A 27,338-nucleotide genomic window follows, 5' to 3' on the forward strand; every position below is an offset into this window, starting at 1 on the left:
GGCCTTTCTAGTATGGCCAGAACCTCTGTCCTGTCCCCTGCCCAGGCCCACGTTGTCCACAGCACTGAGTACAGTTCCAATCCTTTATTTGGTGATGGGAATGGGATGACTTGTCTGTCAGTCGCTGTTACATCCACAGAGCTGAGCACAGTATCTGCCGCATATCAGATGCTTGATAAACTTTAAATGTGCTTTAAAAAATAAGTGGTATATGGGCAGCACCTGTGGCTCAAAGGAGCGAGGCACCGGCCCCATATACTGGAGGTTGCGGATTCAAGCCCGGCCCTGGCCAAAAACTGCAAAAAAATAAATAAAAAATAAACGGTATAATGTTTCCCTGGATATTAGAAATAATGTTATTTTACAGAGGATGATCCCTGTATGGAATAGTGTCCAACTGTGGATAGACAGGAGTCCTTGGACAAGGACAGGAGGTTTCGTGTGGTGGCTTCAGGTAGCTCCTCCCCCAGGTCTGGGCCATCGTGCCTTGCTCATAGGAGATGCCCAGGTTGTGTGTTGAATGCATATACCTTGTTCTAGGGGGAAACTTGGCCTCATCCTCTTACCTCTCGACAGCAGCAGATGGGGATAAATGGGCTTTTCTGAAGTGACATGAAGTCAGAACCCTTCTCTTGCCTCTGCCCCATTTCCTCTCCACTTTGAACCTTATTTTCATTATCTCTGGGTCAGGTTCTCTGTGTCTCTTCCAACTTGCATGCCCCAGTGCTCCATTCTTTTTTTTTTTTTTTTGCAGTTTTGGCCAGGGCCGGGCTTGAACCTGCCACTCCAGTATATGGGGCCGCTCCCCAGGGCTTCATTCTTATCCTCTGCTCTCTTCCTCCAGTTGCATATCTGCTTCTCCAGGAGACAGTCTTGGCCCTGATATCTCGGGGTAGTCGGGGTAGTCGTCTTGTGCACAGGGAAGCCCTGGTGCTCCACGGGCCACACTGCTGCAGCCTCCTCCTCCACACCAAAGTAAACCACACTCCCGCTCTGTGTACTAAACTGCCTTCCCTCGGGCCAGACCTCCCCGAGGAACTGGGCCCACGGTTCCAGGCTCCTTCCAGGAGCAGGGGGAGAGGCCTTCCTCACCAGCCCCCAATGTAGACGCGGACTGGCCTGGCTTATGCCCTGTGCCCATCACTGGTCTCGTCATGTGAGGCAGGGGAGAGGTTCTAGTCAAAGCCCATTTTCACAAGAGTTGGTGGGTAATGTTCTGAGTGGACAAAACAGTTAAGTGCTCACTGAAGAAAAACTAAAAAAGGGAAGAAGAAAATCACACAATTTTTCTTACACAGCATTAGTTCTTTTTAACATTTTACTTTTTATTCATTCAGACATTTCTCCTATATGAATATATGTGTATGTACATACACACAATATATGTGTATGTACACATATATTCCTATACAGTAGAACCTCCCTAAGTTGACCTAGTTTTCATAGACCGGACAGACACGCACTACATGTATGAATCAGTACGGCAGGCCCACTTCCTTTGCTGACCACCTCTGAATGTCGACCCATGTGCTAGACACTTGGGTGGTCAACTTACAGAGGTTCAACTGTATGTATGCACATATTTAAAACAGTGGTATTATTCTATTTTGGATCTTTATTTTTTTTTTGCAGTTTTTGGCCGGGGCTGGGTTTGAACCCGCCACCTCCAGCATATGGGGCCAGCGCCCTACCTGTGAGCCACAGGTGCCATCCCCTTGATTTTTTTTTTTTTTTTACGTATTTCGAAAATCTTTTCATATCAATAGACTGTTTCCTTGGCACTATTCTTTGACAGATACATAAAATTCCAATGTACAGATGATTAAACCAATTCTGTATTCTGTCTTGTTCGTTGTTTTCATTCAATAATGGATAACTTTGACACAGGTGAAAGTTATTTGGCGTTGATTTGGTGGGAACGAATGAACATTTGAATTACATATTAGGAGCCATTGACATGTGATAAGGAGAACTCCCAAACCGACTTCTCTGTCTCATAAAACAAGTAAGGTGGGGGGGGGCTTCTGGCCCCTGGCAGGGTTTTGCCGGGTACATGGCATTTCCTCCTAGAGGAGGGCTGCTCAAGGCCCATGCTGAGGAGCCACTAGAAAGGGCCTTCGCCTGACTCAGGTCCCCAACCCCAGGCACCCACACCATCACCTTACTCCAGCCTGGTCCCTTAGTCATTGCACAAGGATCCCCGGCCCAGGGAAAGCAACATCTTCAGGGACTATGAATAAGAATATAAAAGTATTTTTCTGTTCTTCCAGAACAGAACTCCCGTCATCATCGTCCTATGAGCTTCTGACTTGCCATTTAGGGCAGCAGCACGCATTCTTAAGTTGCTGTGACACATGACAGATGGTGCATTTTAAGAAAATGAGTCTGGTTTCTGGAAAAGTATTACCTGTGGGTAGGGGTGAGTGGAAGTTGCAGTTGATAAGGGTTGTGGTGGTTGGGGGTCTAAGAGGCCCCAAGACCCTTGCTCTGAACAGTGACTAGAAAGGGCTGTCACTCTGATAATTAGGTTGCTAATCAGTTGACTTGGAGAGGAGATAGCCCTGGCTGGGTGTGACCTCATCAGGGGAACTTTTATAGGGTGAGGGGCCCCTGCCTAAAGAGAGAGTCTTCTCTGGCTTTAAGCTAGGGGCACATGGGCCTCAGGGGAGACCACAGGCCTGGCCACACTTTGACTTGAGGAACTGGGTCTTCTCTATCCCTTAGATCCTCACTGGCATTTCAGCCAGGGGCTAGTTTGCAAATATCAAGCCCTCAGGAAATGTCAGTACAGCCAATGTGCGTGGACAAATTCTGGAAAGAGACAGCGATGCTTGTGAGGGCCCAGCACGTTGTTGCCCTCTCCTGACCTCCATCCCAACAACCCCCAAGCCTCTGAAGAGGCTCCCAGTGGCTGTAGGCTTCTAGGCCAAAGGCAGTCATGTGACAGCAAATAACCCCCCCCCCATTCCAATCTTGGGCAAGCCATTTTACCTCCCCAGGCCCATACAGGGCTGGAGCAGACAATCACCCAGGCTTCTTTCATTTCTGGGGCTATGTGAATGTGGCCTGGACACCTGATGGTGTCCTTCCTCTCCATCAGGCAGTGCCCCTCTTTCGCAGCCACCCTCCCACAGTGGCATTTTGAAGCCCACTATCAGGGCGAACATGGGATGTCTGCATTCAGGGCCAAGGTCAGCAGTCAGCTGACTTTCTGACCCCACTCTCCTCTCCACCCTCAGCTCTTTCTGGCTGGTAACCATTTCTCTATCTCTGCTTTCCTTCAGCCAGTTTCCTAACAGGGCTTTCCTTAGCTAATCCCCTGGCCCGAAGCCTCTTACTTTTGTTATTACATGAGTATAAAGGCAGATTCCTTGAGCCTTCCTGGCTTTCCTTCTCAGAGACATTCTAATCCTCCCTTAGCCAACTCAGAGCTGCAGCCCCTTAGTGCCAGGCTGTCCAAGGAGGCACAACCCCAGGCTGGGCCCTGGCTGGGAGGAGGTGGGCGGGCAGGACCTCGCGGAGGCCAGCCGACATTCTGGGACATTTCTGTGCCTTTGCATGCCATTTGGATCTGGAGCCAGAGAGACAAGATGGGTAAATGGACAAGCAGAAACCCCCCCCACAGCAAATGCTGAGACATAATGTTCCTCTCACATCTTTCCAGGAAAAGGCAAGAGCTCCTGGGAGCCACACACTTTCTAGGACAAAGATGCCTTAGCAAGAGCAAGCAGGAAGAAGAGGGCAGGGGCGGGCTTTCCCGGCTTCCTGCCCTGCTCCTGCAGCTCGCGGCTTGGCCAGGGCGAGGCAGGGGTCCAGGGAAGTGCAATGCGCCATAGAAATAGTTTGCAGCAAATCCCTTGAGTTGTGGAGGTTATTTGTGGAGATGAAAGCAAAGAAGGCAAGGGAAAAGAACTCAACTCACACCTAATCGCCTACAGTGGGGCCTAAATCCCTCTCTGCCTGAGTAGCTCTGGTTTCTACTGTCAGATTTGCTCAACCCAGAGTCCTTGCAATAGAAGGGCTCTGGAAGGCGGCAGACTCAGAGCTGAGATGAGGAACTGGCGAGCAAACACCTGGGACCTGGCCTCTGCCGAAATCCCCCTTACCCACAGGACTTACTGCCAAGGACCGCTAACCAGAGGAAGGCCCACAATACTACCTAGTAAGCCGAAGTCCTTGGGCCAGCCAGCTGCACCTGCCTGAAGGTCAGGGTAGGGGGCAGGAAAGGCTCATAGGGCGGCATCGTGGTTGTGTCCTCATGGTGGGACGGCAAGCAAGTCACCAAGTCTCTCTGGCCAGGAGCTTCTGCCTCCCCTGGTCCAACAGGCCACACCCACCTGCTCTGGCCATCATAGGACTGTTATTAAAATCAAATACATGAACATTCTTTGAGAGTGAGGCTGAGATGCAATTACTCAGAAGCCAGTTTGTGCTGTAGAATTGGATTAGTCATTTGCTGGCCTGAACATAGCCACCTGTAACCTGGGACTTCCTACCGCAACCTGTCACTTCTGCAGAGACCCACCACCCTGAATGCCTTCAGCACTGGCACTTTGTGCCACATGATGGCTGAGACAGGGGCACTCCTTTTCCCTTCTTTGTCTAGTGTGCGGTGCGTAAATACCCAGTTCTGATGCACTTGTCTAGGCTGAGAAATGACTGAGTGGGAGAGGGCTGAGGCTGCACAGATGCCTGATTTTAGATTCTGATACCGATTTCATGCTGGCAGCTCTCTCCACTGGGCTCCTTCAGGGAGAAAGTCCTGGAGAACTTCTTTCCCACCTTTGATAAACTCATCTTACACCCTTCTCAGCTAAGGGTGTGGGTGGCATGCCGTTACCCACCTCCATCTTCCAGGGCAGCAAATCAGCCTTCCCGGGGCTGGGAGGAGAGTGGCAAGTGTGGATGCCTTGTCCAGGCCCATCTCCTAAGGGATTGTCTCTCCACTGGAAGCCGGAATTCCAGGCTGGGCCTCTGCAGGCTGCCCCTGGGCGATTCCCTCCCAGGAAGAACAGCCTTGGGTGGGGGCGGGGCGGTAGCTGTCAGAGCTCTGAGAGGGGCTGGGCCTCTGCTGCTCCCTATACTTCTTCCTTTGGGAACTCACAGTGCTAAAAACAAGCTTTCTGAGAACCATATTTTTCTGGGTTAAAGGTGAAAAATGCAGCATTTCCTCCAAGTGGAAAGTGCTGGGCCTGCCAGCTCCAGCTCCGGGCACGTTTCCGAGATCCTGCCTCCCACTCAGGGCGGAGGCAGCTCCCTCTAGGGGGGAGAGGGGGAGTGGACGGTGGAGGGAAGGAGAGGAGGGAAGTCCGAAGGAAAGCGCCAGTTACTGTGTGACCAGGGCAGTCCCAGGGTGGAAACTAGCCGGCCTGTTTGTGTTGGAGGGCCCTGGCCTGGAACAGGACTGGGTCAGGAAATGAAAGGCAAACACAGGGTGGGAGAGCAGGGCAGCCCTTCAGAGTAGGGGTGTCTAGGCAGGCCGCCACTTCCGGTTCTGGGGCAGTGTGGGGACAAAGCAGACTCCACAGACCTTTCTGAGAGAAACCCCAACAGTTGGGCCTAGAAGAAACCTACAGGGTTGTAAAAGTCTGTTTTAAAAGGAAAAGCAAGAACATTCTTGCCCCACCCCCAGTCACCCTTGCTTAGAACCTGTGGGGAGCGCTGAGGAATTTTCTCTGATCCTGATTGTGGGACAAAGGCTTTTCAGGAACCAATACCTCTCTGCATCCTTCAGGGATTGTTTTAACCTCTGAGCTCCCCAGCTCCCCCCTGAAACCTTCTCTCCTGCTGAGAGCCAGGCCAGCCTTCTCCAACAGACATTCCTCTCCCCACAGTGGCTGCCCCAAAGCCAGGCAGATCCCACCTCCCAGCCCTCCCTTCCTCCTTAGAACAGGCAACAGGTGAAAGGACGAGGCCTGGGGAGGGCAAATGCTGCTCCAGGAGCCTGGCCTGGCCAGTCACTGAGAGCACTGCAGGCCTGGTCCCCTTCCCCAATGGCTCAAGTGGAGGCCTACTGCCACCATGTCCCTATGGTGTCACTGACTTGCTGCAGTGAATCAATGGCATTAATGGCCCTAATTTTTCACCCATCCCTTAATCCATTCCCATTGCTAGGTAACTTAACAGTTCTCTCATTATGGGGATAGACACCATTTCTTCATCTCTTTTTTTTTTTTTTTTTTGAGACATAGTCTCACTATGTCGCCCTTGGTAGAGTCCTGCGGTGTCACAGCTCGCAGCAACTTCAAACTCTTGGGCTTAAGCGATTCTCTTGCCTCAGCCTCCCAGTAGTTGGGACTACAGGCGCCTGCCACAATGCCCGGCTATTTTGTTGTTGTTGTCATAGCAGGCCCAACCCGGGTTCGAACCCACCAGCCCCGGTGCATGTGGCTGACTCCCTAACCACTGAGCTACGGACACCACGCCCATTTCTTCATCTTTGAATCTATAGACCATTAGGATGTGGCTGGAGGGCCACAGGGCAGTTCCATCCTATGCTGTCAATTCTCAGGCCAGCCCCGCCCCCGGGCCCAGGCGGAAAAGGAGAGACACATGCAGCAGATTCTAGCCCCCTCACCATCCCAGCCAAGCTGTCTCTCAAATTAGCAACCCCTGCACATTTAAGCAAGTCCAACACAGGCCAGAAGAACCACCCAGGCAAAATCGGCAGAGATGCCAAACTGACCCCTCAAGGCACTTGAGCAATAAACACTTATTGCTATAGGACGCTGAGGTTTTGTGATTGTTACGCAGCATTATTGAGCAATAGATACACACAGAGAAAGCAGGAACACCCATGAGCCCACCTGAGACAGACTGTTTCCTACCCTGCCTTCCCATCAGGTCATCAGATCTTCTAGGGTCCCTCTTCTGCTGCCTTTCACATGCAGGGTCTCTACTGCCCTGAACCCCTCGCCATGTCCCTTCTATCAACCACATCACCCCTAGGCCTCCCACCCAGGTGCAGGCAGCTCTGAATGCTCTTCTGTTCTACACACTCTCCCAAGCCCTCATCCATGGGCCACTGCATTTTTCTCTGGGTACTACTTCCATGGGACAATAATTCATCTGCAAGCTGAAGCGCTTCTGGCTTTAACTCAGCTGAATAATTTGCTAAAATTATAATGATTGTTTTGGCTGGAAGCAATCCATTCAAGATGTGCTGTAAAGGCAACTCCTTTACTTCTTGAGACGCTCTGGCCTGGAGCATCACAGGAAAAGATGTGTTGAGATGAGTCTGGGAAGTGGTAGGACTCACTTCCTACCATGTGGCCTTTCTTTGGGTTGCACTCACAAGGTGAGGGGCCTGAGAGGAGGAGGATGATTGTTGCTGCTATTGTTACCAGGATTCCTCTGGTAGCAAAGATCCCGGTCATTAAAGGTTCCCAAAGAATTAAATCAGGAGACTGGGGTGCAAGGTCAGCCGCTCCATTCACCTTCTAGAATGCTCAACGTGCTTACAACTGTGCTTTGCACAAGCTTCAAGTCTTTGCTGAAAGAATGCTGCACAAATGAGCCGAGTCATGCTGGGGACTAATTACAGGCTCTTGCATGAGGTTGATCATATTTTCTCCTCTTTGGGGGGCAGCATTCATCTCACCTTTCCCTTAGCAAATCCTGTCTCAGGGATCTCCCAGTGAGATAGCTGTCCCTGGGGTCACAGGGGTGAATAGCAAAGGGCATATCTGACAGTACAGAAGGAAGGAGTTTCTGTTTCTCTGGTTCTTGCCCAGCTCGGACATGCTGAGGACATGTCCCTCCACCCCCTGCACAGCCTAAGAAACGCTGAGTATGTTAGTGTGTGCGATTATGGACATGGCCTCTGCAAAATGAATGAATTTTAGCCTTCTTCATCCCCTTCATTCATGTTTACTGTAAATACCGCCCCCTCTACAAACAAGAATGACAGTGACCTACCTTCGTCACACATGTTCCTTTTGATCTACTTATTTTGGAAGGCTTCATATTCAACCCCTCGAACCACCAACATTTACTGAAAGAGAATGGTCTGCTTCCCAAGTTGTCCACTCTAGTTACCAATTCCGCTCCACTCATACCACAGAGGGCCCAAACAAGTCTCCTTTTAAAAATTTTTTTCAAGAAAGTGTGCAAGGATTCAGGGTCATCTACCTGAACTGCCAGAAGTATAGTGCAGCTATAAAAATTACACATACAAAAGTACAGGTATAAAATTGTGGGGGTCATTTTCTTAAATTTGCGATATAAAGAGTAAGATTTCACATTGAAGGTAACCTTGGGGAGGGGGCCCCCTTATGATTATGAGTCTATGTTTAGTCTCCCTCCATCTTTATTTTTATGGAATAGTCAGAGCACATGGAGCCAGCCAGTGAGGAGTGGGAGGGATTAATCCCTGGGCCAAGGTGGGAAATTTGAAGTTCACGGTCACACAGTTGTTCTGCTGTCAGTAAAAGTGTCATGAGTCAGAGAAGGAGAGGAGTATTTTAATACTGCCCTGTGGTTTTCTTTCTCTAACCCCCCACCACCTTTTTTTTTTAAGCACTATGAATCACAACACAATCATGAGCTAGAGTAGACAGGCTCTGGAATTCACATTGATGTGTGACCTCTGGCAGCCACTACTCAGTCAATGGACAAAGTCTGATGCTTCCTACACAGAGTATTCTGCTGGGTTCGGCCATGGAGTATCAGCAGGAAAGGCCACCCAGGGACTCCTGTCCTGGTTCTCAGCTTCTCAGCAGGGTGCATTTCTTCTTGATGAGAGGAAACACACCTGGTCCCTGGGCCTCTGTTGTATGGCATCAGGCAGGCCTGGGGCCCCTGGGGTTCTCAGGATAGAAGGCGCTGTCCCTTGGGCAAGACCAGCTGGTGTTACTTGGCTCCACAAGTATTGATGTTTTTCCCATCCACAGCGTCTTCCACGAGGGAAATGTGGTAATCGGTGGACAGGGTGAAGTGAGAGATGCAGCCCACGAGGCCTCGCATGTACTGCCTGTTAGTGTGCAAGGCGATTTCCTTCATCCCACCTGCCGGGAAGCAAGATGGGGTGTCAGCAGGGGGAGCGGGGCTCCTCCGTGGAGCACCTGAGTGTCTACTGAGCAAAGGGTCTCTTGATGAACAGGCTAACTAGGGGCTGTGGTCCCCTGAACTGTTCAGCACCTCTGTCTATTTTATAATTATTCTTGAAGGAACAAGCTGACTTGGACTAAGGGGGTACACAACTGACAGCTATCTATACCTCTCATTATGGGGATAGACAGCATTTCTTCATCTCTCTCTTTTTTTTTTTTTTTGAGACAGACTGTGTGTGACTTTTGACCCAGCTGACCACCTTGAGACCACTTACTATCTAGTAAATTTTGAAAGGTTATAGCCTGTCAACAAAATGCAGTGTGTCATTAGAGGTGATGTCGTCTCAGACCAGAAGCCATACACTGATGTTGAATGCTTTCAATTAAATTTGTTTCTAGAAAATACTATATGGAGAGAGCCAGCTTTTCACTTTCATGTGTCTGTGTTAATGGATTATAAGCCATTTACAAAAACACTACTCATTCTATTCTGAGAGGGTCCAGAAAGGCAGATGCTCCTTCCTCAGAGGGCACTCATGGAGCTATCTTTAGCAGGTTCCTGTTCTATAAACAAAGCAAAGCAGGGTTTTCCTGGTGGATTGGCGCATGGCACAAAAGAGCTGAATGCGTCCTTTCCTGTCTCCTCAGCTATGAGTCAGAAGTTCAGAAAATGGGATGATGGATATCTGGAGAGCGTTCCAATTTCCAGGTATTTGGCCCAGTAAAGAGCGTGCAGAGGACACCATGGCAGGCACCGGCCTGACTCAGATCTGGTCAAGGTCACTTACCCACATACAGAGCTCCACTGAGGTTCAGCTGCCTCATCATGCCCGGTGATTTGCCAGTTCTTGCCCCGTAGTCATCCACAGTTATCTTTCCTGATTGGCCATCCCTGAAAACAAGACCCCCCCCCCCAAGATAAAACTCTACATTTTTGGAGCACATTCAAGTATTCATCCATCTCAATAAAAATGTATTAAAGCACCCACTGTGTGCTGGATACTGTGCTAAATGATGGGGCTGCAAAAACCAAAATCCAAACCAAAAAAAGCCCCCCAGGTTCCTGGCCCCCAGGAGTTTATGGTCTAAGGAAGTCAAAACACCAAGCTGGGAATGACAACACAGCCGCCATTCCACAGGAGAAGGCCCGGCTGCTGGGGTTCACCCAGAAGGAGCACTTGAGCTGGACCAGGGAGGGGGCAGTTACTGCAGAGAGGGACAGGGACAGCTTCTCAGGAGAAATTCTTCCCGGGATGGTTTTTGAAGGGTGAGCAAGGTGGATGAAAGAGAAGGGAAGCTTAAGCAGAGGCAGCAGCAATTGCAGAGACAAAGCTTAGAAACTGCCAAGCAAGTCCTGGCCACAGCTGCATCTACAGGGCTCATGATGGTAGATGAGTGACCAAGGAGGGTTACAGAAGCTCAGGGGTGGACGGTGAGAACTTGTAAGGTGGTTAGGATTTATTCTGAATGTGAGAGGGAGCCAGGGAGGCACTTTCAGGCGGGGTCTGGGGAGAGCTGTAAGAGGCTCAGATATTCTTCTAACCACACGGAGAAGCCAATGAAACAGTTTTTATATGTAGAAGTTCATTCTAATGGAGGAAAAAGGATGGCTTAGAAGTCTCTAAGGAACCCACAGAGCCCCAAAGTGATTCTGAGATGGGAAATGTTCATCTGTGGCAAGGGCTTTGCAGTTTTCTAAGCTGGTTTCAAAACCAATCCAGCCCCATGAACCTTCGTCAAATACATTTGCTTTTATGAGTGTGTGAGTCCAGGCCTGCTGAGCTCCAGTGAACTTTCTCCTGTTCTGTCCCCAGCTTGACTGGGGACCACAGACTCCAGCTTCTAATTTTGGAAGTGATTTCTTAGGATTTCACACCTGAGTGACAGGTAATGCCCCTAACAGCTTTGCCTCACTTGCCCTGCCTTTTCTTTTTTTAAAAAGTTACTCTAAAACATTCCATTTTTTTCACTTACTATACTTCATAACTTCTAAGAATTTTTCATTTTTATATTTCTGAAGTGAAAATATGCCTTGTATCAATGACATCATAGATTTAAAAAATATTACCTTCTAACATAGTAGACAAAGTACTTTATCATATTTATTGCTTATTGTCTATTGCCCAATTAGAATGCAAGACCATCAGGTGAGGATCTCAGTTTTATTTAATGATGTATCTCCTGTGTTTGGAATAGTACAAGGCAATAAATCAGTACAAGGAAACGGATATCCTGGTGAGCCCCACGCTTCCCAGGCCTCTCTCCTGACTCCACCCACTGACTTATATTATAAAACATATGGTAAATTCTTGGAGAATTTTTATTGTTCAGTTTTATTTAATGATGTATCTCCTGTGTCTGGAATGGTACAAGGCTCATAATAGTAAATGAATGAACCAGTGAATTCGTGGAGCTTCAGCATGCTCATCCGAAATGGGAATCATTATGCCCATCTTCTAAGACAGCCGTTCTCAACCAGTGGGTTGCAACCCTTCGTAACAATGAAAATACATCGCCACATTAGGAAGGTTGAGAACCACTGTTCTAAGACTAACATGGAGATCAGACATTAGGGAGCACAAACCATCATCATCATCATTTTATCATTTTTATATATAAAAATGAAGATAATTAAATGTTCTGTGAATATTAACTGAGATAAAGTATGTGAGGGGCCTGGTACCTGGAGATGTCTGGAATTAAGGTCTGCAAGGCCAGGGTTACCCAGAGCAAGACAGTGTAGAAAGCAAGGCTCTGCTTCGGCGTGTTCTCGTCACTGATCCCCATTTCTAATACCAGGAGCCTGCTACACAGGACTAAGTACCCACCCGATCATTCTTGCCACAGTTGACTCCATGCCTTGAGCCAGTTCCCCCTGAGCTCTGTTGTCCTGTCCCTTCCAGCATCCCTTCTGTCTTCTCATAACTCACAGAATCTGCTGGAATACTCCCACCTATCCAGGTCCTGGACTAGAGTTAGGCTGGATTCTGTGCATTTTGACTTATATTATAAAACATATTTAAAATTCAAACATATAAATATTCATTATGGAAGAACATCTTTTTTCAAAAAGTTAGAGTTGGGCTTTGTCAAAATCATTATCTGTTTAAAGGAGGGTCTAGTCCACCAGGCCTCTGACAGGTACAGATCTGCCTCTGTATCCTCAAAGACCATCAAAGGCAGGGTGGCACCTGTGGCTCAAGATGTAGGGTACCGGTCCCATATGCCGGAGGTGGCGGGTTCAAACCTAGCCCCGGCCAAAAAAAAAAAAAAAGACCATCAAAGGCAGGCCCAGTGGACAGGAGAAGGTGCCCAGAGAAGTGCTTCCCTTGACAGCCTATGGTGAGCTGGGCAGGAAACTGATCCTGGTGAGCCCCATGCTCCCCAGGCCTCTCTCCTGACTCTACCCACTGACTTCCCTAGAAAGGACTATGGTAAATTCTTGGGGAAACTTGAGTAGAGCTGCTGCTGTTCAACTTATCTTCTCCTGGGACCATCATCGAATGTGGTACTGTCATCCCTAACTTTGGGCCTACGATTTGGTCTCTCAAAGTATATTGTGAGTAACATGGACAGAGGTAGTAAATCTAAAAAGAAGAGCAATGGAACGATTCACCCAAAGTTAATCAGAAGTCAGTGTATTGATTCAGTGTGATGGGGAGATATATAATTGGGACTCTGCAAACCAAATACAGCTTCTTCAGTTCAGGTAATTTTTTGTAAGTGGCAATTGCCTGTATAATAAGATTGAAGGCATTCTTCGAAGTCCACATACCCTGAAATTTCATCTCACTAGATATTAAGGCCCTCTTCTAGTTTAGTCACCAGATGCTTTTTTTTTTTCCTCCAGAAGGTTATTGTTCAGTGAAGACTTGGGGACTCAGTCTGTGTTAGTGGAGAGTGTGGTGGGTGTTGATAATGAAATGCCCTGAATGTCCTGGTCCAGGAGTGCGAGGATGCCAGATAGGCTGAGAAGGATAATAGGATTATAAGAAAACTGGAGACTAGGCAGCACCTGTGGCTCAATGGGTAGGGTGCTGGCCCCATATACCGATGGTGGCGGATTGGAAAGCCGGCCCTGGCCAAACTGCAACAACAACAAAAATAGCCAGGGGTTATGGCAGGCACCTGTAGTCCCAGATACTTGGGAGGCTAAGGAAAGAGAATCGCCTGAGCCCAGGAGTTGGAGGTTGCTGTGGGCTATGACGCCATGGCACTCTACCAAGGGCAATCAAATGAGACTCTGTCTCTAAAAAGAAAGAAAAAAAGAAAAAAGAAAACTGGACACCACATTCCACCATTGCTTAGTGCTGGCTCTGGCTCACAATTGTGGTTGGGACTCACCTAACAGCCTTAACTCTGTGCCACCGACCATCGTTGAAGGAGCCGTTCACCATGATGGCTGCCACACCACTGCCCAGGTTATAGCTAAAGGCGTTGGAGAAGAACAAGACAGAGAACAGAATGAGACCCTCGAGCACAGGCAGGCTCCACTCACAAATGGGCCTCGTTGCCCAAGTTCTTTGGAACTCAGAATGCAGTTTCCTTAACAGAAAACAAAACAGTGTTACCGAAGATAGTTGGTTGGTTTCTCAGCTGGGCTGTGATTGATTAAAAATTTAAAAAAATTGTAACTGTGGTAAAATATACATCACATAACCATTGCCATCTTAGCCATTTTTAGGCATATGGGTCAGGAGTGTCAGGTACATACATTCAATATCTGCAGAACTCTTTTCATCTTGCAAAATAAAAACTTGTACCCATTCCTCCCTCCTCCAGCCCCTGACAACCACTATTCTACTTCCAACCACCCTTCTAGTTTCTGTCTCCACAGATTTGACTATTCAAGATACCTCCTATAATTGAAATCATACACGGCGGCGCCTGTGGCTCAAGGAGTAGGGCGCCGGCCCCATATGCCGGAGGTGGTGGGTTCAAACCCAGCCCTGGCCAAAAACCACACACACAAAAAAAAAAAAAAAAGAAAGAAAGAAATCAGACAGCATTTTTGGTTTTTTGTGACTGGCTCATTTCACTTTAGAATAATGTCATCAAAGTTGCTTTCTTTAATCCCCCACATAACAGAAGCATCAGTACTACAATATCCGAAACAAGAAGAGCTCTATCATGGGTACAAGTCATCCTGGGTTGGACGGTGTTCCTCTAAAATGTATGTGTGTGCAGAACATCAGAATGTGATCTTACTTGAAAATAGTCTTTGTGGATGTAGTTAGTTCATATGAGGTCCTACTGGATCCGGGCAGCCATGAACCCAGCATGACTGGGGTCCATGTAAGAAAAGATTGGGACACAGAGAGAGAGACAGCAGAAGAGATGGCATGTGAAGGGGAAGGCAGAGACTGGGGAGATGCAGTTACAAGCCAGAGCACGCCCAGGACTGACTGCCCGCACCCCCAGAACCTGCGATGGGGAGGGAGGCAGGGAGCAGATCCTCCCTCAGACCCCACCGAGGGGACCAACTCGGTCACACACAGCGTTTGGATTGCTAGTCTTCAGAACTGTGAGAGAGTGAATTTCTGTTGTTTCAGCCATTTGATTTGTGGTATTAATAATTTGTTACCAGAGCTCTAGGAAATTAATACATGTGTTTTCACTTAAAAAAAAAAAAGAAAGAAACCAACAAGGGAACATTGCAGAGTAGTCTGAGCCCCAGAGGGATTAAGGGAATTTGCCTAACATCACAAAGCTAATGTGTAGAACTTGAACTTGGTGTATGATCTGCTCTCAACTCCCATCATCCCCCAAGCCCCCCACTATCAGGTCCACCTGAGAGCTTGCTATTTTTTATTTCAGGTCTTAGTTCCCTGATACCTTAAGGGAACAGTGAAAACATGAACATGTTGTTTACCAGAGAGAAATATCCCTCTTAATCCAGTGTTCATTCAATTATCCTCCTTTAATTTAATTCAACAAATATTTAGTGAGTGAACTACTCTAACCTGGGCATTGGGCCAACTGCCTAGACCTTCCCTGGATAATACAATGAAGCCTGTGTAATCATGCTTTTGAGAGGAAATATGTTCCACCTGGGATAATGCTCTACCCTCATCTCGTAAGAGGAGGTGACTCTCCTGTACCTCATCGCCCAAGACATAGGAATATTGACAGAAAACCCACATTTGTTACCATGCACTCTCCCATACACTGGTTCTGAGAAAAAGAGCAAGAATAGAAAGTACTTGGCTTTCCCTGGAGAAAGCACCAGGGGTCACTGGCTTAATAACGGAGGCCCAAAGAAGTCCCACAACCCACTGACATTTAACCAAGAATAGGCCTCTGGGGTGACCTGACAAACTCTGGGACAAAGCTGCCACTCTGACCCTGAAAAATCCACCGTTTTCTAATGAATTTTCCCACGTCAAGAGTATCATATATTGAACAGCCTGGAGGTGGAATTTTCAGTTTTCATTATTTGGTAGCCAAGTGCTTACTGAATGCATATGAAATAGACAGGCACTTAGCTGAGTTTCTGTCTGTGACTGTTCAGACAGGCACTGTGGGAAGACAGAAAGAATGTGGACACTCAGATTACATGACCTGCCTCCATCTCTGGTCTTACCAATTTACTAGCTCTGTGACCTCGGGGCAATTTGCTTTATCTCTCTGAGCCTAAATTTCCTCATCTGTCAAATGCAGATGATAATCCCTCCCCTGAAGGGCCTTAGGAAATGTTAAGTAAGATAAGTGCAGAACACTCTGCAGGTAGGAGCCAAACAAACAATCCCATCCAGCAGGTGCACGCAGCACTTGGTGAAGCCTATATTGGGGAGACAGTGCAACCCAGGGACTAGAGGAGGGAGAAAGTTGCCACCAAGGTTAAGCGGTGATGGCTCTCCTGGAAGAGTAGCCACCTGTGAGAGTAGCCCACAGGCTGGAAAGGTATTTACAGCTCTCAGATCTAACGTGATTTGGGCAGAAGAGCCAGGACACTGGACTGGAAGGTGATTGTAACCCAGCACATGAAAACATTTCAGCTGTGTTCCATCCAGTCTGGACAAAAGGTAGGTTTCTTATTCTCTTCTCCAGCCTCATAACTCTCCTATTCATGCAAAGAGCCATAATGTGCTCTAGGGAGCTAATGCTGCTTCCTGCTGATGGGAGTCCTTGTGGGTGGGTAACTGAGAGGGCTTCAGCATGGCCTGACTCTCCACTCCCCCACTCTATCTGATTTTAGATCCTCCCTCCAAAGAGGCTTCTGCTTCACCAGACACACTGATGCTCACCCTGGAATAGGTCCCCTTTCATCTAATGAAAAATGAAGGAAAACAGAGGTTACCTCCACTGGAAGAGAGATCGGGACACCTTTTTGCAATGTTCGTGTTCTGGGCGGTGGTGCTTTGATGTTTATGGACCTAAGCTACACACTGAACAACAGCGCATACATGTAGTTACGCCTCAATACAAAAACTAGAAACAAAGGAATGAACGGATGCATGTCTGCCGATGCCTTGGGAAGGCGGCTACCAGGAAGGGCTTGTTCTGGGCCACTCACCTGGGTGTGCTCTAAAGGCTATTATGAGGCTATGCACCAATGTGGGCCATGGCAAAGTGCCACCGGGGTGGCCTTTTAGAAAGCACACAGCCACCTTCATGCCTTCACGTGGTGATGCTTTTAGTCATGTCCCCCAGTAGCACAGGGCACTTTACTAATGTCATATCTCTTTCCTTTCTCTGTCACATGAAAATGTTATGAGGTGAAAGTTAGTAGGAAGGACTGCTCACAAATCCACCAGGTGGCAGGGTTCCCGCCCCACATATAATCACAAAACAAAATGAAATGACACAAAAACAAACAAACAAAAAAAACAAAACAGAAAACCACACTTATTTTAGCCGAGCACTTTGATTTCCTTTTTTTTCCTGCTCAATCTTACACTAAAACTATGATTACTTTTTTTTTTTTTAAGAATTCCATTGCTCTTCCTCATTCTTTGGTGGAAGGGCTTTGGGCACCAAATTAGCAAAAGAACCAGCACTTAGGTGGAGAAAGAAAGTCAAGAAAGTTGAAACTATAATTTTATTATCTTAAGATTCCTCTCTTCAGTTTGCTGTGGGCCTGCATCTAACACTGAATGATTTGTCTCCTCTGTAGCATGATTTCCTCTCAGGTCCCTCTGATGTAATCTCCCCCAGGGTGGGGCCGTGACTTACTAAAAATAACAATAACAACAATAATAACTAAATTGTACCAATAACTAAATTTTATCTCTCTGAGGAAAAGACTTATAAAACTCTAAAAACACTCTATCAAGGACAATAATTTTTATTTTTATCATTATGACTAATAACTAGTTATGCCAGACTCTGCACTAAGTCCTTTACATGAATCAGTTTATTTCATCTTGACAGCCAGCCCTTTCCTTTTACAGAGGAGAGGACAGAGAGTTAGGTAACTTACGTGAGCTCACACAGCCATGAGGATCAGGCATGTCTGACTCCAAAGCCATTTCAGACCCTGTTTCCTACCGCAGGGTTCATGGAACCCCTGGGATGCTCATTTCCGGCCAGACCCTGGTGCCCATGCACACCTACTCCATCAGATCTCGGGTCTGGTGGGATTGGGAGCCCAAAGTTCCCTGGTGACCCGCTGGATGCTGACATTTCCAAGCCACTGGCTTATACTATAATTCATTTGTATCTTGTGAACAGCCGTGGCGGAGTCACTGCCCAGATGGGGGGAACGCAGCAGAGCTGTGCCGGTGTGGCTCTAGGCCCAGGGAAGCACAGAAGATAGCCTCCGCCTGGGGTCGGCCGTGCATCCTACACATAACACAGCTCAAACTCCAGGATTAGAAGAAAAACACAGAGCCAATTTTCAGAAATCTGAGAAAGAACTGGTAACATAAAAAATATGTCCAGGATGGAGCGGAGCTGTCTAAAGGGTGCCAAGTGGGCAGATGAGGGTAGGGGTCCCTCCCGGCCGGGCGCTGTCAGGAGCCAGCTGGAGCGGTGGCCCTGAGCAGACCCAGTTCCCTGTGGGGCTGGCATGGGTGATGAAAAAGTTGCAGCCTAGTAGTTTAGGGGGGAAGTTAGGCCATCCCACCCACGGCTGAGCTACTGTTTCAGTTCCCTTTTCTGGGCATAATCAAGTACTTGAGGCCTTGGTGAGGTTAACCACAGGAAAACCACAAGAAAATGGCTTGGAGGCAGCCAGCCTGAAAGGGGGTGTGAAGAGCTCTGAGTCTGACCTCTGGGCCAGGGAGATGGGGGAGCCACGGGGGAGGGGAGATGGCAGGAAGACGCCTTTCACCTGCCAGCCTCCAGCCTCAACCACATCCAGCCTCTCCAACGTCCCCAGTGATCATAGGATGGAATCATTTAGCATGCTATGCTTTTTAGGGACAAGTGTGATATTGGGCAAGTGACATTTCCCCTCAAAAATGCATTTTATTCAGATTGAAAGATTTATGCGATCCTACTCCAGCTGTCAGTAATCCCAGCACATGACCCATGACCAGCAGAAGTCCAGAATTAAGTCATCATCTTTTCCATAATTCAGTTATCTCTTCTTTGTCTATCTCAATTCCAATTAATTTCATATCATTTAGTGAACACTTGTTCTAGACATCAGAGGGGGATTTAAGAAGTAAAAGCTGAAAAAAAAAAAAAAAGAAAGAAAGAAAAATGCCTCTCCCATGGAACAGATGGTAGACTGAGCCGAGATTCTCAGAGCTCAGCTGGGCATCAGAATTGCCTGGGGAAATGGTCACCACAAGGATTGCTGCCCTGAGAATTTGCATTTCTTTTCTTTCTTTCTTTTTTTTTTTTTTTTTGAGACAGAGTCTCACTTTATTGCCCTCAGTAGAGTGATGTGGCGTCCCAGCTCACAGCAACCTCAAACTCTTGGGCTTAAGTGATTCTCTTGCCTCAGCCTCCCAAGTAGCTGGGACCACAGGCGCTGACACAATGCCTGGCTATGTTTTTGTTGCAGTTGTTTAGCTAGCCTGGGTCAGGTTTGAACCTGACACCTTCAGTGTATGTGGCTGGAGCCGTAACCACTGTGCTACGGGCTACGAGCCAAGAGAATTTGCATTTCTAGTAAGTTCTCAGGTGATGCTGCTGCTGCTGGTCTAGAGACCATACTTGAAAAACCACTGGTCTAGAGAGCGATTTCTAACCTCAAGGGAGAATGTGTCATTATGATCTTTAGAGAAGTGTTTTCATGCTGTGTACACAAAACAGACCCTGCACCTTCGAAACTCAGCTCTCACCCATTCTGGTGAGCCGAGGGTGAGGACAAATTCTTCAAGTAATCTGTGCTTTGTTCTTCTTGAAGCAGGAGACGGCAAAGCGACTTTCTCCTTTCCAAGGCTACACAGCACCAGCATCACCTGGGAAGGTATTAGAAATGCAAATTCTGAGGCTCCACCCCACCTGCCAAATCAGAAACACTGTAGGGGGGTCGTGCAGCAATCTGTGTGGTGGTGACCACTTCCCCTGGTGATTCTGATGCCCACTGAGCTCTGAGAATTCCTGCTCAGTCTCTAGACCATCTGCCCTATGGAGAAGGCTTTTTTTTTTTTTTTTTTTGGCTTTTACTTCTTTATTTTGCTTCTTTAATCCTCTCTCTGATGTCTAGTGCAAGTGTGCTCTAAAGGACATGAAATTAACTAGCATTCAACCAGACAAAGGAGAGATAAGTGAACCCGGGAGCAGAGCTGGAACTTCAAGCCGGGTGTCTGTCCTGCGGTCTGCAGAGTGTGGTACTGAGTCCTTGCGGCGGTGCTTGGTCCACGCTGGGCAGAATCCAAGTCCTCCACTCCTCCTCCCACTCTGCGCGTACACTAGACCTGTTCTGTAAAGGGCTAGATAGCAGTTTTTAGGCTTTGTCATACATTTCCTTTTGAAGCTACTCAAGTGCAGTCCTGAGAGTGGCCACCATCACAGGCAATGTATAAATGAACGAGTGTGACAGTATTCCAGTAAAACCTAGTCTACAAAAATGGGTGGTGGACCAGATTTGGCCTGTAGGCTGGGTTTGCTGTTTGCTGCCCTAGCAGGTGAACATTGGAAAGAAAGTCCAGGAGCCTCAAATAAGCCTGGGGCTTCAGGCCATAGCCTGTTCCAGCAGACTGTGTTTTGGCTCACTTTTGAATCACTGCTTGGCAAGATCTACGCTGTCTGAGGATAGTGGTAGGGTGCTGCTGCAGGCAGCCAGACAGGGGTTACCTGAACACCAGCGCTCCATCCCGAAGGCCCAAGGAAATGAAGTCACTGTTGGGTCTCATGGAGCTGTCTCCCCTCCACAGCAATAGGCCGTCCTTGGCAGTCGTCTTAAACCTCATGAACACGTTTGATCTTGATCCTGACACCCTGGAGGAGATATACAAACAAGTCCACCAAATCAAACATCAACATCTGTTTCCAAGTATTCCCAGTTTTGTCTGCCAGCCCCCAAGCAACCACATGTAAGGATAATGTGGCATTTCTGACACTTACTTCACCATCACAAGTCACACCATGGGTCTAAAGGTCTGCACTGCTCACTCCGCAGCAGCGTCTGCCTCCCCAAGCACTGCGAGCCCTCAAGAGAGAGCACTTGCTGAGTCACAGATTAGCAAGACTATGGCCAATGCCACACGGTCTCCCCTGCAGCTCTTGGCATCCCTCATTCTTCTCTCTTTCTTGTCCTACAACTCAAGGGCCCCATGACTCAACAGTGAGTGTGTTTCCCAATTACTAAGAGGCTCAAATCAGCAGCCTCTCTGGTCTATGATCATCACTGTGGATGGTCAGCTGTGGCAGGGACTGTCCTGGGGGGCAGGGCCTAGATAGGCAAGACTGCACAGGGGGTGAGTCGCAGGCCAGGAAGGTGATCTGATGGGTTAATGGTCTAGAGGGCTGTTGGAGCAGAGCCAAGATGGAGAGGAACAGGGAGCTTCCAGGAAAAGAGGGTCAAGTGGATGGGCTCCCTGCCCACAGCCACGGCTGGGAATAGGGTCACACACTGATGTGCTCCTATCAATTTGGGGGAATAGACTAGTCAGAAATCTATTCTCACTAATGTGAGTAGTGTTTCATTGGAGGAAAGGAAAAGAGCAAGCCTGAGGTCCTTGACTCAAAGATGAGATAGGAATAACGTAATGTAATATTGCTACTAATACAACACCATTGGAAGAGTTTTTCTCCATCCTTCTGTCACTTGTACCATCTCGTGTCTGCCCCACACATCCACGTCTGCAGCCGTAGAATGCAGTCAACAGTGCACAGTGGAGGGGACTTTCCCCTGGTTCCAGGGCCCGATGTAGTCAGGAGGAGACCGAGTCTGCCTTCCCATGGAGGGCCTCAGAGGGAGGAGTGGGGAGCAAGCTCCACCAGGCCGGCTGCAGAGCAGCCCAGCCCTGGCTGCTTCCTAGAAACTTGCTGTCCCCAGACTTTGGCTCCGGGTTCCTTCCTCCTCCTACTTGCCTTGGGTATATTGCTTGTACAAGTTGAGCAAGAGGTTCCCATTTCTCTGGACAGTGATGGGTTTGGGGGTGAACATGGGATCCACTTTTGTCCAGTGAGATAGAGGAAATTCATGAGGAGGATTCTGGGAAAGATTCCTTACTTTTTAAAAAGAATCATGTGAGAAAAAAAAAAAAAGTGGCCTCGGTAGAGTGCCGTGGCATTATAGCTCACAGCAACCTCCAGCTCTTGGGCTTACGCGATTCTCTTGCCTCAGCCTCCCGAGCAGCTGGGACTACAGGAACCCACCACAAAGCCCGGCCATTTTTCTGTTGTAGTTTGGCCGGGGCCGGGTTTGAACCCGCCACCCTTGGTTTATGGGGTTGGCACCCTACTCACTGAGCCACAGGTGCTGCCTCCTCCCCCCGAAAGAGGATTTTTCATATCCACTGAGTATTGCCTGGTTTTATATTACAGCTCTCTTATGAGTATCTTAAGGGTAGCTGGGGAGTGGCCCTGGAGAGTACGCTGAGGATAACAAGGCAGAAACATATGAGATTTAAGTCTTTGAGATAAAGTTGCTTCTCTGAATCAGTCAACCCAGGATCCAGTCTAAATCTACACTCCTTGTAATGTAAAATAAATTTCCTTCATGTTTAAGCACTTTAAGCTAAATTTTCTGTTACTTGATACCAAAGGCATCTAAACGAAATACTCTGAACTTGACTTTGCTTGTAGCTTCACACACGTGTGTATTCACATACACATGCATCAACATGCACGTAAACACACGCACACTGTCGGAGTTGCTCTTGTTTGAGGCCCCAAGCTTGCTCCTCTCCCCAAGTCCTTCTATTCCTCAAGCCGGCCCAGTGGTTTCTAAGCATCAGAGTTTGTTAACGACTTGGGCCTCTTTCATGTTGTCACTGGATTCTATGGACTAAATGACCTTCTGTCTTGGGAGAAAAAGGACTGAAGAGGGAAGAGGAGCTCTCCTGGCAGGGAATCCATTTCACTAAGTCCTCACACCAAGACAACATAGATAAATACAGCCCAGGATTAAAAAAATGAAGCAATGTCTGTCCGATGTACGTTTAGAGTCACCAAGGACATCCAATGCCCCAGGGAATTTTCTCTTGACTACTTTTGTTCCCTGAAAAGCCACCAAACTCCACCCCAAGAGCTGGATGCCTTTAGCTTGAAGATTTGCCTTAGTGTGTTAAGACGAAGGAAATTCTAGAATGACTGTGCTGAGGGCAGAAAGGGAGATGGCATACCGCAAACTGCAAAGAACTGGGGAGAGAGAAGCGACAACTGAAGGCGTCAAGGCAAGCTTGACAGGACTGAGGATCTGGCTGAGGGCCAGCCTCCCCCCTCGCCATTCGAAACGCCATTTCACCATGGAGGGCTAGAGCTTCTGCCACCAGGGGTGAAAAGCCATGGCTGTGACTGGGGTGTCTCCCTGTGCTGTGCTCTTGTGTCCACATGAACAGAGCTGAGAGGTCCCTCACCTCCCTGGCCGGAGCCTGAGGACATCAGACCTTTGCTGGGGAAGGTGCAAAGCAGCCACTGACCTAGCAGGAAATGGGCTTGGATCTGTTTGTCTGGTTCCTGAATCCTTCTGCTACTGGCCCTTTCAGAGCTGAAGACTACGGCCACAGCGTGACATTAACTGCCCTGCGCAGGGAATCCCACTCGTAACCCTGGCTGCAGGAACATCAGATTTTCCCTGCTTCTCAAAAGCCTGAACATTGGAAACCCTGGGGCTGATCATGTTACCCCTGCAAAGCCCTTTGACCAGAAAGACTTTGGATCGTTTCAAATGAAGGTTTGGAAAGCTGGTTTTTCAAACTGAATTCGGTTTTGTTGTTTCCTTCTAGTATGTATGTCTGTCTGTGTGCCTGCCCAGGTTTCCCCCTGAGGCTGTGGTTAAGGAGTCTTCTGTGAGGATTATCTTTTGGAGCCCTAGATGAGAAAGATAAGGAAGCCCCAGAAAGATGAGGAAGGTGCCTGTTGAAGCTCATTACCTCTTGAGGATATCCGGACTGTCATATGTCAGGTAACTGCGGCCGATAAACTGTGGGATCTCAATGGCTTCTGTGATTGCTGGGACAGAACAGAAAACGAGGTTACATGGTACGTGTCTCTCTTGACCCCTGCACTCATATATGTGGCAGAAAAATACCAAGAAAGCCAGCTCCTGGAAATATGACACTTAGCAACTTGTCAGCCTCTTCCTCTCGGCTGCACACACACTTGGCCAGGCCCAGTGACCCAGCCCGAAAGCCTGGAGTTGGCTTCTTCCCATTTTCCCCTCCCTGGGAAGTCTTGTCTCTGTCACTGGCCTCAGCAACTGCTGAGAAAGCCTTTAAATGTGCTGAAACTTGAACTGTTCCCAATTATTCTTGGAAGCCAAAGAGCAGGTCTTGGGCCATATGGGGAGCAGCTGGGATAACCCCAGATGTTCTCTAAGGGAGGTAGAGGAAACAAATCTCTAAACAAAGCCCAGTAGGATTCTTTATTTAAAACTAATCTGCCCCAGGGCCCCTTCAGCTATGACCTCAAGAGACTAAAGGCTGCTGGATGAGGCCTCTGGGTTTATCACCACCTCCCAGTGTGCTCCCTAAGATCCTCACCAGGAGCTCATGAAGGAGCAGGTGGTGGGGCAGGTGAAGGCTGGTCATTCCCACTGCACCAAGAAGGTGAGGCGTAGAAGCATCAAGGATTTGTCTGAGGTCACAGGGCTAAGGGAGCAACTGACCATGAGCCTGACCGGTGCCCTCTTTACTTTCCAGTATCTTAGAACTGTACTCTCTTCCTCCCAAACTTTTAGCACTTTGCCTCGGGTGATATCCTGAGGAGTCACCCTCTTACACACAGTTAGTAAAAGAATAGGTTAAGTCGCTGTGTTTGGCATCCCTAATGGAGGGTGAGGTTAGAGGATTTCTGCTAGAGAGATAATAGCATTCTTACTCTTTCTTCTTTGGAAAGATATAGAAATGGCAGTTTAAAGAAATTAAGGCAGACTAAATCTCATATTCAAAGAAAGGTGCAAACTAAGAGAGCATAAACTAGCTTGTGAGAGAAGTTATAGTTTCAAGAAAATATATGGCCAGTGCAAAAAAGTTAGTGAACTAAGGATTCTGCACCCAGGAGAGGAAATGTGTCATTATTTGATGCTATGAGCCATGGGAAGAGTTTCAACTTAACTTTTATTTATTTATTTTTCATAAATATTTTTTTAATATACAAAAGAAGAGAAATAATAGCAAACTCAGTGATATTAAACCCTTAAGTATAAGTTCCTGGGTTGGCAGGTTCCTAAAAACTTTTCATAAACAAAATAGAAAAGAAGGGAAAGAAGGGAGGAGGGAAGGGGAAGAACAAAAGTCCAGCAAAGGGAGAGAAATAAACGTGTGAAAGACGACTGCCGAGGCAGCCGTCCGAAAACCTCATCTGTCTCTGAAGCGGCACAGCCCTGGGCAAGGGCCTTCGGCCTGGAGGACCTTTCCAGGATGGACGGGAAATGCTCTTTTTTTTGAGACAGAGTCTCACCGTGTTGTCCTGCCATGTCCCAGCCCATGCTGGGAGTGGAGGGAGGAAAACAAGGGAGTGGAGGGAGGAAAAAACAGTGGGTTGCATGGCAAGAGGATGGGGACAGGAGCTGATGGGAACCTGAGTGGAAAGAGTGAGCAGAAGGGACAAGCTTGAGTGAGAAGAGGACCCAAGTCAGTGCCAAGGAAGCTGGGGCAGAGGCATGGAAAGGGGCGAGCCCCAGACGGGCAGCCATAGGCAAGGAGAGCTCGGGGAAATAGAAAACAGAGACGGGGATGCCGAGAGAGGGGAGGCAATGGACGGGGATGTAAGTGGGAGTGCCAGTGGAGGGGGAAGAGGGCAGAAATGGAGGGGCGAGGGAGCTCTCAGGTGTGGGGTCAGGGCACCAGTGCTGAGAAGGGAGATGGGGAGACAAGATCCACCCTGGCTCTGGAGGAGGCCCTCCCAAACTTCCGAGAACCAAGTTGGCAGATTTGGCTGCCCCCCAGGGTGAGTGGTACAGCCAGGGCCTGTCACTGCTGGTGCTGGCCATGGCTGTGAGCCTGTGGCCAATAGCCATCTTTCCCCTGGACTCCTTGAAGTGGTCAGGATGTGCTTGTGGCACGTCAGTTCTGCACACACAGCCCTGGAGAGGTCAGTGTGAGTCTGGACAGCTGCCTGCTAAGCCCCCAGTGCAGGGACTCAGGCACTCCCTGAGGCCCAGCTGGGAGACGTGTGCTCGGGGCTGGCCCTGGGAAGGAGGATTCCTGCCACCCCCATCGGCATGTCCAGCTCCCACCTTGCTCACCCCATCTCCCCCCGCATGTGGCTGGCCCGCCCTGGCAGGCCCTGGTGCCAGCCCAGAGCTCTCCATGGGCTCTCCCAGGACTTACTGTACTTACTGTTGAGGCAGTAGTTCCCACACTCTGCCCGGTGCCAGCATGAAAGAGAGCGGGGAGAGTCAGACTTTCCCAGTCATTGTCAGATCCCAACTACTTTGTCTGCAGATCATTTGACACCAGCCCTGTTTCTCTCTTGAAGCCCTGCTAAGGGTGTGTGACTATGAGCTCGAGGAGTAGCCGCTGGCGGTCTCTCCTGGGTACGAGTGGCATCCAGCCACACTTCCCCTCCACCAGCACGCTTGATGCAGATGGGGGGTGGTGTGGGCCAAGAAGATGTTTATAGATTCTTTGACACTTCTGAGGCTCCCTCACCTTCAACTGACAGGTTTCTTTTAAACCTGGAAAAAGCTCCTGCTAAGGAGTTTCTTGCCTTGTCACTAATTATTACTGTTCCTGGCTCTAGATTGCGTGTTAGAAAGGAATGATAAGCCTCTTTCCCTAGTGGAAACTATCACTCTAATTCCCATCCCATCCCCCTTTGCAAGATTCCAGAGCTTGGTTATTTGTGATTAACAAAGGGCAAGGGTACCCTCCAGAAATGACACTGTGAGTACAAAATAATAAAAATACACTCCATTTAAGTCAGTACATTTGGACAAATATTAATCCCATCCAAGAACATCAGAACTGGAAATGACCATCGAGCCCTCTCTGGTTCTTTGTAATTTAAGTATTGTAAACATGATTATATTTTAACCTAACCTTTATGCTTCCTTTTTTCTATCTTTTTTTGTCTCTTTTTCTGTGCCAATGGCCTTGCTGATTTGGCTTGTTGTTCTTTCACATTTGTACCTAAAAGTTCACCCCATCTGACATAAGAAAACACCCCAGTGAATAGCAGTCTCCAAGCCAGAAGCCCAGGAAAGGCAAATTTTTCCATTTGGACCAGGCCTTGGAATTCCCAGTAGACTACAAAGAGCTGAAGGGACAAATATCTCTTTAACACACTCACAGGAGCTTAGCAAAGCAAAGGGCCTTGCAGGTACAGATGAAGAGCTTTCCCAACAAGCAGGCCTGTCTCAGTAGCACCCTTGCCCCATAGCCACTCACCCCAGGGAGACACTATTCCCTGCGGATAGTTCACTCATACACAGGCCCACATGTTCCCTTTCTGGGCCATTCTCCTTGCTACAAAATTCTTTATTATGCTAAGCTGACTCTGTAGCCGCAAAGTCAGAAAGTAAAAGCAAAGCCAAATAAACAAACAAAACCTTTTTTTATACTACTAACCCTTCGACTATCTAAAGACCAACATCTAGACTAAACACTCCCAGGTTTTCAAAACACCATTTAATGATACACCTAAGAAAAGAGAAATTTCTCATAGTAAGAAGAGTTTATATGTTTTATTAATTTGTGTTTTCTTATAGGGCCCATATGGAAGCTATTTTTTTAATCAACTGGGACCAAAAAAAAAAAAACCCAACAAAACAAAAAATCC

General features: G+C 48.1%; 1 protein-coding gene across 5 annotated transcripts in view; it reads right to left on the minus strand.

Moving 5' to 3' along the window:
* Positions 1-8,295: 8,295 nt before the first annotated feature.
* Positions 8,296-27,338, minus strand: part of EGFLAM (EGF like, fibronectin type III and laminin G domains) — a 179,664-nt gene continuing 160,621 nt past the window's right edge. For 3 of the 5 annotated variants that reach the window (XM_053591956.1, XM_053591940.1, XM_053591971.1), the window contains 6 exons: positions 25,898-25,921; positions 23,489-23,567; positions 20,244-20,387; positions 13,395-13,478; positions 9,839-9,942; positions 8,296-9,005 (listed from right to left, as the gene is read on the minus strand). In XM_053591956.1, coding sequence (XP_053447931.1) covers positions 8,851-9,005; positions 9,839-9,942; positions 13,395-13,478; positions 20,244-20,387; positions 23,489-23,567; positions 25,898-25,921 — 590 coding nt within the window. In that variant the 3' untranslated portion in view covers positions 8,296-8,850. The remainder of the gene's footprint in view (positions 9,006-9,838; positions 9,943-13,394; positions 13,479-20,243; positions 20,388-23,488; positions 23,568-25,897; positions 25,922-27,338) is intronic. The other 2 variants (XM_053591966.1, XM_053591950.1) reach the window with 1 other exon arrangement.

This window comes from Nycticebus coucang, chromosome 1 (genome assembly GCF_027406575.1).
Source record: "Nycticebus coucang isolate mNycCou1 chromosome 1, mNycCou1.pri, whole genome shotgun sequence".
Lineage (NCBI taxonomy): Eukaryota > Metazoa > Chordata > Mammalia > Primates > Lorisidae > Nycticebus > Nycticebus coucang.